This window comes from Lutjanus erythropterus, chromosome 18 (genome assembly GCF_056507025.1).
Source record: "Lutjanus erythropterus isolate fLutEry1 chromosome 18, fLutEry1.hap2, whole genome shotgun sequence".
NCBI classification, from domain to species: domain Eukaryota; kingdom Metazoa; phylum Chordata; class Actinopteri; order Lutjaniformes; family Lutjanidae; genus Lutjanus; species Lutjanus erythropterus.
The window spans coordinates 12,715,001-12,730,492 of record NC_139334.1 but is presented as its reverse complement, the minus strand read 5'-3'; the positions used below and the strand labels follow the sequence as shown (position 1 = coordinate 12,730,492).

Here is a 15,492-nt window from a genome sequence, read left to right as displayed (position 1 = left end):
TTGAGAATGAAGTCGAACTGTTAAGAATAAAGCTGAAATAAAATTTCAAGAATAATGTTGAAATAGTATTTCAACATTTTGACTTGTTCTCTAGTTTATTTTCTCTTATGCTTAGCACATATATTGAAAGTCTGTTTTTTTTTATGCAAAATAAAAGAAACTTCCTCTCATTTTCCTTCCTTGTACCTGTCCATTATACTTTTCTGTATTTTGATTAATATGAACATTAGAGAATTTCCCATAAATAACTCATAACATGCACATTTACATTTATGATCATCATTTACATGTTAAAGCGAAAGGACGCTGCAAGTCATGTTCAAGTTCTACATTAAAAGGTCTACTTGGTCCAAATCTCGCGAGACTTGAGAACTGGAGCATTGTGGCGACGAGAGTACAGTAGTGTAGAGTTGTTGTCGGAGAGGGAGGAGGAAGGCTGAGTGTAGACAGGAGGGAAAGCGAGAGTGCAAAAAATAGCATACAAGTAGGAGTAAATACAGAATTAATGATGGCATCGGGGGACACCCTGTACATAGAAGCGGACGGATCCGAAATGCCAGCGGAGATAGTGGAACTGCACGAAATCGAAGTAGAGACAATCGAGACAACAGTAGTTGGAGACGACGGTGAACACCAGCCTATGATCGCCTTACAGCCTCTGGACACGGACGATCCAAACTCGCTTCACCCGCACCAAGAGGTGATCCTGGTGCAAACAAGAGAGGAGGTGGTGGGAGAGGATGACTCTGAACTGCACACGGATGATGGGTTTGAGGACCAAATCCTCATCCCAGTGCCCGCCGTGGAGGAGGACTTTATCGAACAGACTCTCGTTACTGTGGCCGGGAAAAGCTCTTCGACAGGCCGGATGAAGAAGGCTGGAAGCGGAAAGAAAGCGGGCAAAAAGAGCTACCTGAGTGCGGGTGAAATGGGCAGAAAATGGGAGCAAAAGCAGGTTCAGATAAAGACTTTGGAGGGGGAGTTTTCGGTTACTATGTGGGCATCGGGTAAGTTCATAGTCCTGTGTGAATTCCTGCAAGCTGCTTTGTTCTCAGCGTGTGTGCCGTGTGACTGGGCCCAGTCTGGGGCCTTGTCCTCCGCCAAAGTAGGAGTTATTTCTCAACTCGGAGCCACTTAAACTTCATTTGAAATGTTTTTGTTTTTATGGGAAGCCATGTTTTATGTGTCGATGGGCGCCGCCATATTTCCCCGGTCGAAAAAGTATGGCGGCCCGAAAAAATGGCGTTTATTTGGCCGACGAAGATGGCGGCGAGAGTGGGAGCGAGTGCAGCTGGCTCCGCTAGGCCGCTGTGGCGCAGTTCAGTTCAACTGAAGCGGCCGTGGTGCCTTCAGGAACCCCTCATACTTTACACTTCCGAAGCTTTAAACGCACCATATATGTTCATATGGCTCAGGTGACCTAGATACTGATGCCAAAAGTTTAGACGAGTTGTGCCCCATTTATTATATTTTAAAGCAATTTCTTATAAAATATTGTATGGTATAAAATGTGACAAACTAACAAAAATAATCCCAATATTTCAATTCTATTTCAATTCTCAGATTGAATATTTGTAATTTATACCCCAATTATGTTTTTATCCCTTTATTTTACAAAATATATGTGGTTATTAAAGGTGGCCAATACTGAAAGGAGGAAGTAAAAGAATACTGATATTGATACATTGACCAGTGTTCATTATTTATATGAAAATAATGAAATGGCATCAGAACACTGACTCGGTAACTTTTCATCTGTGTTTTTAATAATTATAAATAACTAAATAACTACAATTTAAGAAAACAAAATGGAACAACTTGAATTAAGACAAAGGATCAAATACACATAAAATGCTGCTTATAAAACCAAGATCAAGTAATAAAAAAACATCAGCATTATTTTCTGTAACAAATTTTAGACAACATCAGTACTGATATAGAAATGCTAGGCCAATATGGGGACAGTAATTTATTTATTTTATCCTTTTTTTATTGGCAATATTGTATGAAAAGAAAATGAGAACAATAAAAAAATAATACCAGCATCTCAATGTTATTCCCCCTTTCAAATTAGATATCTGGACATATACCTCTATCTTTTTTTATCCTTTTATTGTAGAAAATATTGTAGGAGTTAAAAGATGACAAATTCATAAAACAATAATACCAACAACTCAGTTTTATTTCCATTGTCAATTTGAATATTTGTGACTCTGCAACTAACAATTATTTTAATGATTAATTTGTCAGTTTTCTTGATTAATTGATCAGTTGTTTGGTCCACAGAATGCCAGAAAATGATGAACAATGTTGATCACTGTTTCCACTGTTGATGACATCCTCAGATGTCTTGTTTTGTCCGAAACCCAATGATGTTCAGTTTACTGTCATAAGATAAAGCAGAGGATATTCACATTTGAGAAACAGGAATCAGAATTAGGACAGTTAATAGTTGACAACTAATCAATTAATCATTGCGGCTCCATTTTAAACATTCATTTGGCATATTTGAAAATGCATGTTTGTAAACATATGCATCAATCTTCCAGTACCATTTCAGCTCAATGAAAGAATTGAAGCTAGTCATTTCCAGGGGGGTCATTTGTAGTCTAAGTTACATAACAGGATGTGAAATGTTTAACCCTTTCTTTCTCTTCTCTAAAAAGACATCATGAAAAGTATCTTTAGAATCCTCTATTTTCCCAGTATTTATGTTTAATAAAGCACCATGACAATGTGTCTACAGAGTAGATATTTTGTTTACAGACTTGAATTTTCTGTAAAACCTGTATTTTCAGTCACTTTTTTGTCTATTAATAGTAATATAGTAACAGTGTGTGGCAGCAGGTATTGATAAAGGTTTAGCTCTTTAATCAATTTGTTTAATCAACATGTTCTGGTCTTGTTATAATGATCAATACATTTGTCCCCTTAATCCAGATGACAAGAAGGACATTGACCATGAGGAGCAAATCACGGGTGAAAACTCTCCTCCAGATTATTCAGAATACATGACAGGGAAGAAGCTTCCTCCAGGAGGCATCCCCGGTATTGACCTGTCAGACCCCAAACAACTGGCAGAGTTTGCACGGTAAGTTCTAATGTTGATGTTTATGATTGCACGCCAAATTCTGTGAGCTGTAATAAATAAAAATATTAAAAATACATTTATTTAAAGGCACTTGAGGGCACCTTACAGTCACAGTTAAACAAAACAAAACAAAGGAAGACAAAATAAGTATCAACTCATTATGAAAGCAACAAGCAGAAATATATAATAATAGTAGTTATTATGTATAAAATCTTAATCATGGCAGAATTTGAATGGAGTCAATATATATCTTGTGGGGGAGGGTCCCAAAACTTAAACAACTGTATTAATACAGTTTTCCGAAGAAAAATGTGTTTGCTTTACCAATAGCCAGTTAAAGGAAAATTATTAAAAGTGACTTTTCTATAATGACGTGACCCTGTTTATTTCTGTTACAGAATGAAGCCAAGAAAAGTAAAAGAAGATGACGCACCCAGGACGATAGCTTGTCCACACAAAGTGAGTTCAGTGTTCAGTTTATACAGTACTATGAAAAAGATGAAATATATGAACAGAAGCTCACTCAGTTGTCCCGTGTTTATTATTAGCATTACCCATGTTTTCATTGCAGTGGTATATAAGGAACAGTTAATCATCCTGAGCTGACATCATTCAGTTGCTAAAGCTACACTGTAAAGTGAATATGTCCCGAGTGATTAGTTTCATCTTGTTTCTCTCCCTCTCAGGGCTGCACCAAGATGTTCAGGGACAACTCAGCAATGAGGAAGCACTTGCATACCCACGGGCCCCGTGTGCACGTCTGTGCAGAATGTGGCAAAGCCTTTGTCGAGAGTTCAAAACTGAAGAGGCATCAACTCGTACACACAGGAGAGAAACCTTTCCAGGTGAGTTCTTCTTGTCAGACTTTATTTTCCTTGATCTGGAGGAGGCTGAATTATTTTATTTTGCTTTATTAGGGACGGGTATCCTTAGGATTTCATTGAGATTGATATTGATATTTTTATTGATACTAGTCTCTATTATTTGGTGCAAAATGTAAAGACATGTCGTGAAGGGATGTAAAAAGCTCAGAGTTCACATGTTTAGTATACGACGCCTGTGTCATAATTATAAGTTCACAAGTTCCTGGTGTTTTGAATGCAACATTTTACATGACATTGCTAAATACTTCATTCTCATTAGTCAATTACAGCATTCTAGGGTCTGTTATTTCTGTATAACAGACTGTTGCTATGGACACAGCTCTGATGATAGACTGGAGTAGCAATACACTAATTTTTAAATCCATAAAATCATGTTAAAGTTAGTAGTTTGTGTCAAATAATTATTATTTTTTTTAGTTGGGTAAGTAACCATTTAATAAGCGTGATAATGTACCATGAGCAGATGTGAATTACACCACTTAAGGGTGATTCAAGACCCTTACATATACACTGGTATTAATACTGCATCAATATTGCATTTATACTGTACACTTCAGTTAACATTATTTATTATTATTTTCCTGCATTTAAACGCCTATTTATAGTCCCATTCTCAGTTTTATTGCTAAGGTACACTGTTGTTTTACACCAACCTTGTTACTGTCTAGGGGTGGGAATCTTTGGGCACCTGCCGATTCGATTACGATTACGATTCAGGGGCTACGATTCGATTATAAAACGATTATTGATGCATCTTTATGTATATTGATGCACTTTTTCACAAACACATTTCTTTTTGTCTCACTGAATAAGCATTCGTCACTTGCCATTTTTAAAAACAGCGCATTTGTAATAAGAATTCATTTCGATTATATTTTATTAAACTATTGGAAATATGTGCAAACTGGAAAGTACCAACAGTAGCCACTAGTAGCCGCAGCAACAGCAGCCTGCCGTCTCCCCGACTCCTCCGTCGGGTGGAATCGAGTTACGGCTTCTCATGTTTGTTGTGTTGCCAAAGTATTTTATTTTAGCTCAACACAGCTTACATATAACGTGGCTCTTGTCCAGTTCGCTTCCGCCGTCGACGTTGTAGAAGCCGAAGTGTTTCCACACGGCTGCTTTTAAAATAGAAGGAGCTGTTCGGACCTCATGGCGAGGTGGCTGCCGGTCGGCCATGTTTGTTTTCCGCTGTGCGCGTGTCGCTCCAGGTGCGCGTCCCAAAGTGTCCCGGCGATGACGCGTACTGCGCTTCTTAGTTCCACATTATTTAGAAGCTTCTGTATCACTTTAATTAACAGATTTAAATAATCGAAATTTGGACGTTTGTGAATCGATTCAGATTCGTCCACGTCCGAATCGCGATGCATCTAAGAATCGGAAATTTCCCCCACCCCTATTACTGTCATCTGCTGTTGATGATATCTGTTTATTTGTGTGACATGCAGCAGCATTAACTCGGTTTCTCTCTTGTCTCCAGTGCACATTCGAGGGCTGTGGTAAGCGGTTCTCCCTGGACTTTAACTTGCGCACACACGTGCGTATTCACACTGGAGACCGCCCGTACGTGTGCCCCTTTGACGGCTGCAACAAAAAATTTGCCCAGTCAACCAACCTGAAGTCTCACATCCTCACACACGCCAAAGCCAAAAACAACCAGTGAATCAGTCCTGAATCCGGCGAGCGACAGCAACGTGAGCGCACACTGGAGGACTCAACCCGTATCTCCGCTCCTGACAAACTAATGTCCCGTGGCCTGCTTTGTTGTGAGATAAGAAGTCCCCTTTGTATCATCTTAGATAAAAGGTTTAAACAGAGAAATGACTTTTTCTCAAACTTTTTGATAAACGTATGGAGGTTTGATCAAGGAACTCGTGAGAACCCCGACCCCCTCAGGCATCCTACCTTACTTTGGCGCTACTTGGATGGAACAATCGACGGTTTCTTCTTGTGAAGACAAAAAATCATGGATCTGCACCTAAAAAAAACTTATTTATACCTTGACACAGCCAGTTAAACAGTTTTTGCAATAGACCAATTTGCATCTATCCTCAGCAGCAACACCTTTTCAAATTTTGTACTTACCCCCCTAAGTGTGCATATTGTACACTGTTTGACATAAGCTCTGTGGTAATGTATGTAGTCGGATTGTCCCTGTAGCTCTTCATGGAAGAGGATTCACAGTTTGTTTTACCTCCCCTGTTCCCCTTCATGTGAGTGTGTTTTGAGGGGAGATTGGATGGGGGTGTTTGCATATTTTCATTTTGTACAAGGCAATATCAGAGTCATGTAGATAATAGCCATGTGATTTTCAATAGTGATCATTGATTAAAATGTTTCTCCCCTTGCACTACCAATACAAAACGTGTCATTTGTCCTCTCACAATTAAGCTTACCTTTGATTTGCATGTTTGCTTATATTATTTTAGGAGGCTACCCAGAACAACAAAGCATATGAGAAGCAGTTTACATTTAATAGTTACACTGGTTATATATTGGAAGTATCTGTAATTCAATTCTTCCTAGGCAAAATGAACATATCATTCATCCCAGGATAAATTACATCACTTTTGCCGTTCAGGGATTTAAGTTTCTGATATCCACAATTGAGGCACTGCTGCCTCACAGCAAGAAGGTCCTGAGTTTGAATCCCCTAGCCAGCTGGGGGTGTTGGGGAGTTTCTGGCTGGGGCAAGGCCTTTCTGTGCAGTTTGCATGCTGTCCATGTGGGTTCTCTCCGGGTACTCCGGCTTCCTCCCACGGTCCAAAGACATTCAGCATAATTGGTTAATTGGTAACTCTAAATTGCCCACAGGTGTGAATGTGAGCATGAATGGTTGTCTGTCTCTGTGTCAGCCCTGCGATGAACTGGCAACTTGTCCACGGTGTAACCCACCTCTCACCCAATGTCAGCTGAGATAGGCTCCAGCCCCCCGCGACCCTTCAAGGATAAGCGGTTACGGACAATGAATGAATGAATATCCACAATTGACCATTCCTATGCCCCCCCTCCTCCTTCTGCTCTTTGTTCCAATAACTGTCTTGTATTTTTTTCCCCTGTTCTACCCTGACTTTGATTGGCTAGTACTTGTTTCCTTCATCAGTTCAGGTTGTGTAGGTTGGTAAGAATATCAGGATCCCTTGACGATCCCTTTCTCCGAAGACAGATTCAACAGAAGCAAGTGGTTCTCACTCGGACCTCAGCCCTTCAGGAAGAACCCTTTTGGAACCCGCCTTTCTAAGAGTGTATGTAAAATGCAATTTATTTTTCCAATTTTCAAAAGCAGTTTCAGTGAAGAAAAGCAGCTGATGTGTTGTAGTTGATGCACCTAAACTGAGTCACTAAATGGTCACACCTTCACCATTCTGGGAAAAAAAAAAAAAGTATTGTCAGTTGTCACTTGCCATTATTTTAAGTTCAGATATCTAAAATGAAAACCACTCATACTATCCATAATGCAATTTTGAACATCCATAATACATTAGTACAAATGTCATTATGGTTGTCTACAATTGGCATTATGATTAGTAATAATAGAATTTCTGATATCTACAATTAGAATTAAATACAGATAGAAGTGTGATTCAATTAAATGTTACAATGGCTCATCATAGACCCAAGTCAGGTCACTTCAGCACCTATAGTGAATTTACTGAGATACAAGGACATCTTATTTAGAAATGCTCTACATTCATACAAGAGAACGTAACATTTTAAACAAACCTGAGTCCATGAAGTCCGTTCTTGATATTGACTTCACCAGTAAGTCATTTCAGTAGAAAGAGAAATGTATTCTTGAAGCTCAAAGAGCATCACATTAGCAGTTACATCAGGGGTTCAATGGGTCTTAAAAGCCAAAAATCCAATAATCTGACTTTTTTTTGAGAGGTTTTGAAAATTGATTAGATAATGAAGTCAATGTCTGGTTTGTCAAGTTGCATTAACTTCAGTCTTGCTTTAAACTATGTTTTTAGGAGAAAACTGTTTTGATTCTGCTGTAACAACCACAGAACTAAACAAGCACGCACCCACTGTGCACCAATAACTCCTGCAACTCTTATGCAATGAAGACACAGATGAGCCGTTTCTTTGTTTTGTTTTGTTTTTTGTAGCACTGCTATAACCTTTGTACTTTTTGCCAGAAGTGAAGGTGAAATTTGTCTTAAATTGAATTTGCAGTGGTCTTGAAAATGGTCTTTAAAAGTCTTAAATTTAACTTGTTGAAACGTAGAGGAACCCTGTAAATGCTGACAGAATGTATGATCAGTATTTGAGGTTTCAGCAGTTTAATAGTTGCTTAATAAACAATGTGACTATATTTCCTTTTGTTAAAATGAAAAAGAGAACAAGGAAGTGAAACAAATTATTTTTTATTTTTCAGCATATTGCATATACATGATTGACAACTGTATCACGTCTTAAATCTTATATTAAGCAGCTTGAAAGTGACATCTTACAGCTGGTAAATTCTTTAACAATGACTTGAACACACTGTCAACTCTCTTCTGTTTGACACGAGACACTGACGACAAAACACACAGACCAGAGCAGCGTCAGAATTTGCACTGGAAATTCAAAGGATATTTTTCAAGAGACTTCACCAGTAGCTTTTATAACGCATCAGCTTTTCAGTAATAACAGCAATATCGTTTTAGCACTGCAGTTAAATTATTTTAATTGATTAATCTGACGACCAGGGCACAAAATTAACACCAGCCGGTGCAACTGGATGTTAGATTTGCTTGACTCAGCAGCCAAAATAAACAACAATAAACAATTGGGTCGCTGATTAAATTTGAACATTTAGCCATTTGACCTGGTGTGAGAAAAAAAGTTAATTTTGCACCCTGCTGATGATTATGTTCTCAATCATTTGTTTATTAAAACAACTTCAAAATGATCAATTTGTCCGACCACCAACCAAGCAGGAAATAGGAAACGTTTGGCAGTTTTGCTTTAAAAAAAAGAAAAAAGAAAAAAAAGAACGTGATTTAGCATTTCATTTCCATTGCATTTTCTTTTATCCAACACATCACTCATTTGACATCTGGTACATTTCTAAAAACAGCTTTCACACCCTTGACTCAGGATAATCCTGAACAATTAACTGACATTTCCGAGTAAAAATCCAGCTTTAATAAATTCAGAAACATCACAGGCAGTCTTTCTCACATCAAACACATCTGTTTGAGGATTTACATGGTTAAAAGATTAAAAACAAGTGCAACAACGCTGGTGGGTAGAACTGCTGAATTACTTTTAACCCACGGATTTCAGTGCATTTGGTTAGTTCACAGCCGCAGAGGCAACAAACCAAAGTAAGGGTTTGGGTTAGTTAAGTGGACTTAAAAGGTCCTGTTAATCTTTAAGCCACATACTGTATGTTCCCGTTTTATTACAAATGCATGACATTTTTAGAATTGCATGCAAATATTTGTTATTAAATGAAACGATGACTCATCCCTGAAGATTAGTATGGCAAAACTGACACTTCTGTTGAACTAAAAACCAAACCTGCATCCAGTTACAAGACACATTGTATTGATCTGATGAAATGATTGCATCCGGTGCATAGAGTTTACTTGACAGCTAACATATTAGACACTAACAGTATAAAACAAATATTCAAATAGACCTACAGCATGTGCACATTTAAGAGGTGATCGGTGCATTTTAGTACATTTCTGTTCTTTATGTATAGCAACACTTCCCTTTGCTGTGTATCTCGTGTCTGTCTGTGAATCTGCCTGTAAGTTTGTGTAAGAGATTCACAGAAGAATCTGGGTCAGATAAAATGCGGTGAACAGCAGAAACAGGCAGCTGCAGTGTAGCATTAAAAACCTCAAACCACCGCTATCCCTGACCTAAAAGCATCTGAGGAAACAGTTTAAAGCCTTCTGGAGAAAATAAAATTATACTAATAAAAAGGAGGCAAGCAAGTGGATAGAAGTGATGATGACAGATAAAAACAACCTGGAGACTGCAGTGATTCAACTTCAAATGAACTGAATACAACAAGGAGGCATGAATCTAAAGCATAGGCATTTGTTTTCCCTCCATTTCACCGTCCTGCCTTTGGTTATCAGGCACCTGGTCAAGAGTTTGAATGTGTATAGTGCCTGCTCTCAGAGCAGACGCTGCCCCGATGGGTTTTCACTCGGCCAGCAGGGTAGCCAGCAGTTCAGGGTAGTTTGGTGTCCCCCAGCCTGTCACAGGGTCCCACGATGGTGCGGCACAGAAGCCTTGACCCTGAACCTGTTCATCCAGGCAGCCCAGGTGACAGCCTTCAGTCACCTGGAGACAAGCATGCACAGCATTTAGGAACCAGAGCATGACTTCAAACTGCACTGCAGAAGGGTTTTCTTCTGCTGTTTTTTATAAAGCCTCTCTGAATATACACACATTTTCAATTCGCAGTAGGCAGTAAGTGACCCAAATAACATTCATTGTTTTGTTTTCATACAAAATGTGAGACAATACTGCAAATGTGGTTCTTATCTATCTAATTCGCCACTAGTCAGAACTGAAGAAGCCTCCTGGATGAAAGGCGAAACGTCTTCAAGAACCTAAGCAAGTCCAGTTGCCTACGATAACCCTTAAATGAACAATTTATTGTATAGTTCTAAAGTGTTATTGTTATGCACTCAATATAAAAATGCGTCACTTAGTCAGGGAACCACTGTTCGAGACTGCATTATATTGGTGTTTGTAATATTCTGCAACAGTTCCTTTAACCATAATTTAATTCACACAGTTCGATACTGTCAACAAAAACAGAAAAAATTTAATTTATGGTAGAATTTATGACAGAGCTGTTGTATTGAATTACAACAGACTGTACGGGTGAACTTCACAGAGTGACAGCGACGTATCCATAAATCTCTTTGCAGGGAATAAACCTCAGTGAAGCAAGAGCACGACTCTCCCAAAACACTGGTAACATGAGATTGCAACATAAATGAAGTCTAAAATAAGCTTCAAAGTTTAACTGATAAAAGATTTAAGTTACTATGGTACTATTAACTTGACTCACATCAAACAGGGCCTGTCCTTTGAGCTTGTAGAGTCGGGGGTTGAGGAAGCCGAGGGCAGGCAGACCCTTCAGCAGCCGCTGATCATTGATGAGAGACAGCATGCCTCCGACCACTGGGGTAGATGCCTGGAAGGTAAATCAATTAATGAGATGACACACAATAAACTTACCCATCATACAACTTAATACTAAAGGTAACTAATGTACGTACTAGGTGCAGTTTATTGATTAACCTTTACCACCCTCACACTCACTCTACTTCCCTACAAAAGGCAGAGAGACGTAACTACAGTGTTCAGTCTGTCAGTATTCTATTCACCAAAAAGTATATTCAAGTTTCATATACGTTACCGAGGTCCCAGACACCCAGGGGACAGGCGCTCTGTTGATGACCACCCAGTAATTATCAGACAGGGCAGCCATGTCCGGATAGGCTCTGCCGCTGGTGTTGTAATATGACTTCGGAGGAAGAGTCGCTGCTACGCCCTTCAGATAGGCGTCGACAGCACTGACCTGTAGGAACACAGATACACTTCATCAACAACACTGTCTGCAATTACTGAGCATGGAAAGAGCTAGTGATGTCATATTATGACCTGGTAGTCTGGCATCGAGAAGACGTTGCTGAAGCCTCCTCCACTGATGTAATCTGTCACTTCATACGTGACCTTGAACGGGTTCTTGAATGAGGTTCCTCCAACCGTTGTCACGTATGGGCTGGGAACAAGACACAGGACATAGAGAGAGAGAGAGTTAAAGGTTTGGTGCTTTTCCTAAACCTTTTGAGACTAGAACATTTCTGACTTTGTTTTCAATTAAGTTCACGATTTGCACTGAACCGCTACAAGAGGAGGGTTGGCTGTACGGCTGCAACTAATGATTATTTTCATAGCCAATTAATTGGTCAATTATTTCTCAAGTGTTTGTTTTATAATGTCAGAAAACGGTGAAAAATGTTGACCAGTGTTTTCCAAATGTCTTGTTTTCACAGCCCAAAGATAGTCAGTTTACTGTCATAAAGGAGTAAAGACACAAAAAAAAATACTCACATTTAAGAAGCTGAAATCAGTGAATTCTGACTTTTTTCTTAGAAAATTACTCAAATCGATTAATCAGTCGAGCCCTGGTGGCTGGACTTAAAAACGTACACTCCTATCCCAGAATCTGTGCAAAAACATCTACACTTTCAGAAGTGTATAAAAGTTTTACCTTGAGGCAGGAAAACTTGGCCTGAAGGAGTTCTGTCCTTTTCCCAGATGTTTGCAGCCTGCACCGCTGTCACCTGAACACGAAACAAGACCAGAGATAAAGAGTGATGGAACAAATAAACTTATTAAACAAGATCAGAGAGACTAAAGATGATGTAGCAGGTATTCTTTTTGTAAACAATTTTTAAAAATTGTTTTTTTTGGATTCCTGACTCGATTTTCTAATTATTTTCTTACAGCACTAACTTGATGAGCAGGAAAAGCTAAATATTTATGCAAAGAAAAACTGTGACTGTATCAAATACAGAGAAAAGCATGTAAGCTTTAGCAGGTAATCATGAAGCATATCTTAATGACTGGTAGTCTGTGAGTATTGTTGTAAGTTATGGAAAAAGCTACAGGCTCAAAGGTAACTTCTATACACGTTTTTCCGGATTGGAGTTTCTTTAAAACAATGGAGGTGTGTTCATGTTTCAAGTGAGATGATTATATGACTGAGGTTGGAGCAGAGCCACAGTCAGTTGACATGTTGCCAAAGAGACAGAGGCGGTCTCTTTTTCCAACAGCTCTGTTGGACTGTTACAAAAATTACAGCTCAAAGTTCCTCATTTGTTGATAGTGTGGTCTTTGTGTCCAACACCACTGAAAAGAGGAATTTGTGACTTACTGATGAGAGTGGATGGGTTAAAAACTGAACAAGAAACAAGTGAGAAGTTAAGGGGAGTGACAAAATGTCACGCAAAGAAATTTCTGTGACCTTAAAAAATATCAGATTGAAGCTATCCCGTAGCCAAACAAAGCATGTCTTAGTTCATATATTACAGATTAGAGGAATATTTCAGATTATTTGGGGTTGTATGAGGTATTCAGTGTATTTTGTATTTCCTACAGCAGATGGCAGTCAACACATCCCCATTTTGGAGAAGAGTGAAGTACCACTGAAGGAAACTGAGCAATGAACTGCTGTAGACAAGGTCAGGAGCAAAACATTTTTAACCCACTTTGAAAATGGCACACCTTAAAAAAACAACAAACAATAGAATCAGTATCAGTTTACCTGTGCGCTATATTTAGAAAAATTTCGGCACTTTTTTCGCTGTCAGACAGCCTTTTCTGGCAGGAAACCGCTGTTATAATATACACTAAATATTGCTCTCTCCAAAGCAACGAGACTCCCCAGGCAAAACCTGTAATTTTCCCCTCACAGAACACATTAGTTGCTGGTCTGCTACTGACTTGATAGATTAGTTTGTGTGTGTTATCGTGTGACTTTGGCGAATCTGAACTATCCTTTTAATGCACCAAACAAACTAACTCAATTGAAGCAGCAGTAGACCTGCAACGTCTGTGTTCTGTGAGGTTACTGATTTTGCCAATGTAGTCTAATTGAGCAATATTTGGCAAATAACAGCAGTTTCCCATCAGAAAAAGCTGTCTGACAGCGAGGTGAAGTGAAATAATCTAAATATAGAATAAAGTTAAACTAAAAATTTTTTTTTTTTTTTTGGCTAAAATACGTTTTGTGACTGACCCTGTCCTCAGCAGTACATTGCTTAGCATCCTACACCAGTTCTCCTGCTGCTTCTTCAATAGGGGATGTTTGAACCTCACTTCACCACAATACACTGTTACTTCACTATTCTCTGAATTGGGGACGTGTCGATCACCATCCACTGTAGATAATTAATGCATATGAATATGTACCACATACAACACTACCAAATAATCAAAACTAAGTGCTGTTTATGAATGTTCCTGAATGTCTCTGTGAGCTTCAATACATGTGGACGGAAGAGTTCTTTATATTTTCTTCTTACTGACCAGAAGCAAAGAGTAGAGAGATTCCCCGGACGCCGGCCTTCATGAACTCCGTGTTGATTCGCATCATGTACGCAGTGGACAGGCTGTCTTCATCGTCCCCGTAGCTTATGGTGTGAACCCAGGGCAGGTCTGTCATGTTGCTGAGCAAAACCATCCACTGGAGGAAAGGCTCCTGGGCCTCATGACGACCTGAACAACAACGAGGAAATGTAAGTGTGTGGTCAGAAAATCACTATGCCTGATATAGCAGTGAATTTTGAATCAATCCGATATCACTTTTAGCTGCTATTGCATGTAGTTGCTAGTTGCCACACCTGACTCTTGACATGAATCAAATTAAAGTTTGTCTCTCTAGATTTATCATCACCATTAGTTTAACTACAATCCTTGTAACATGTACAGTGGGGTTGTATGGGGTTCTTACCCTAGGTCAGTGTATTATCTTGTAGATGGTTGTCAGCACACTCCTGTTTAGAGAAGCTGCAGGACTATTGGTGTAGGAAGCTAAGCACAGTACTGCTGAGGACACAGTCAGCAGCCTGTTTGTGTTGTTGTTGTGACTTCTTTTAATCTGAACTAACCTTTCAAAAGATCAAAGTCACACAATAAGCAGCAGTAGAACAGCAACTCTCGTGCATACGTGCATACATACATACATACATACATACGGAAACAATTTCTGGACATACATACATACATACATACATACATACATACATACATACGGAAACAATTTCTGGACATACATACATACATACATACATACGGAAACAATTTCTGGACATACATACATACATACATACGGAAACAATTTCTGGACATACATACATACATACATACATACGGAAACAATTTCTGGACATACATACATACATACATACATACGGAAACAATTTCTGGACATACATACATACATACATACATACATACATACATACGGAAACAATTTCTGGACATACATACATACATACATACATACATACGGCAACAATTTCTGGACATACATACATACATACATACATACATACATACATACGGAAACAATTTCTGGACATACATACATACATACATACATACGGCAACAATTTCTGGACATACATACATACATACATACATACGGAAACAATTTCTGGACATACATACATACATACATACATACATACATACGGAAACAATTTCTGGACATACATACATACATGCATACATACATACATACATACATACATACGGAAACAATTTCTGGACATACATACATACATACATACATACATACATACATACAGAAACAATTTCTGGACATACATACATACATACATACATACGGAAACTATTTCTGGACATACATACATACATACATACATACATACATACATACGGAAACAATTTCTGGACATACATACATACATACATACATACATACATAAATACATACGGAAACACTTTCTGGACATACAT

The 15,492-nt window shown here is 38.7% G+C and overlaps 2 protein-coding genes across 2 annotated transcripts in view; one reads left to right on the top strand and one right to left on the bottom strand.

The window, feature by feature from the left end:
* The first annotated feature begins 393 nt into the window (after positions 1-393).
* On the top strand, positions 394-6,339 carry yy1a (YY1 transcription factor a). Its single transcript, XM_084742698.1, has 5 exons — positions 394-1,007; positions 2,941-3,091; positions 3,490-3,550; positions 3,778-3,936; positions 5,456-6,339. Exons 1-5 carry the CDS (start codon positions 506-508, stop codon positions 5,636-5,638), a joined length of 1,056 nt encoding a protein of 351 aa, XP_084598824.1. The 5' UTR covers positions 394-505; the 3' UTR covers positions 5,639-6,339.
* Positions 6,340-8,832: 2,493 nt separating this feature from the next.
* The window catches only part of tpp1 (tripeptidyl peptidase I), a 32,372-nt gene continuing 25,712 nt past the window's right edge, over positions 8,833-15,492 (bottom strand). The window contains exons 8-13 of the mRNA XM_084742756.1: positions 14,038-14,226; positions 12,218-12,290; positions 11,605-11,725; positions 11,360-11,521; positions 11,009-11,134; positions 8,833-10,269 (exon numbers count right to left, since the gene is read on the bottom strand). Of these exons, the coding sequence (XP_084598882.1) occupies positions 10,129-10,269; positions 11,009-11,134; positions 11,360-11,521; positions 11,605-11,725; positions 12,218-12,290; positions 14,038-14,226 (812 nt within the window). The 3' untranslated portion in view covers positions 8,833-10,128. The remainder of the gene's footprint in view (positions 10,270-11,008; positions 11,135-11,359; positions 11,522-11,604; positions 11,726-12,217; positions 12,291-14,037; positions 14,227-15,492) is intronic.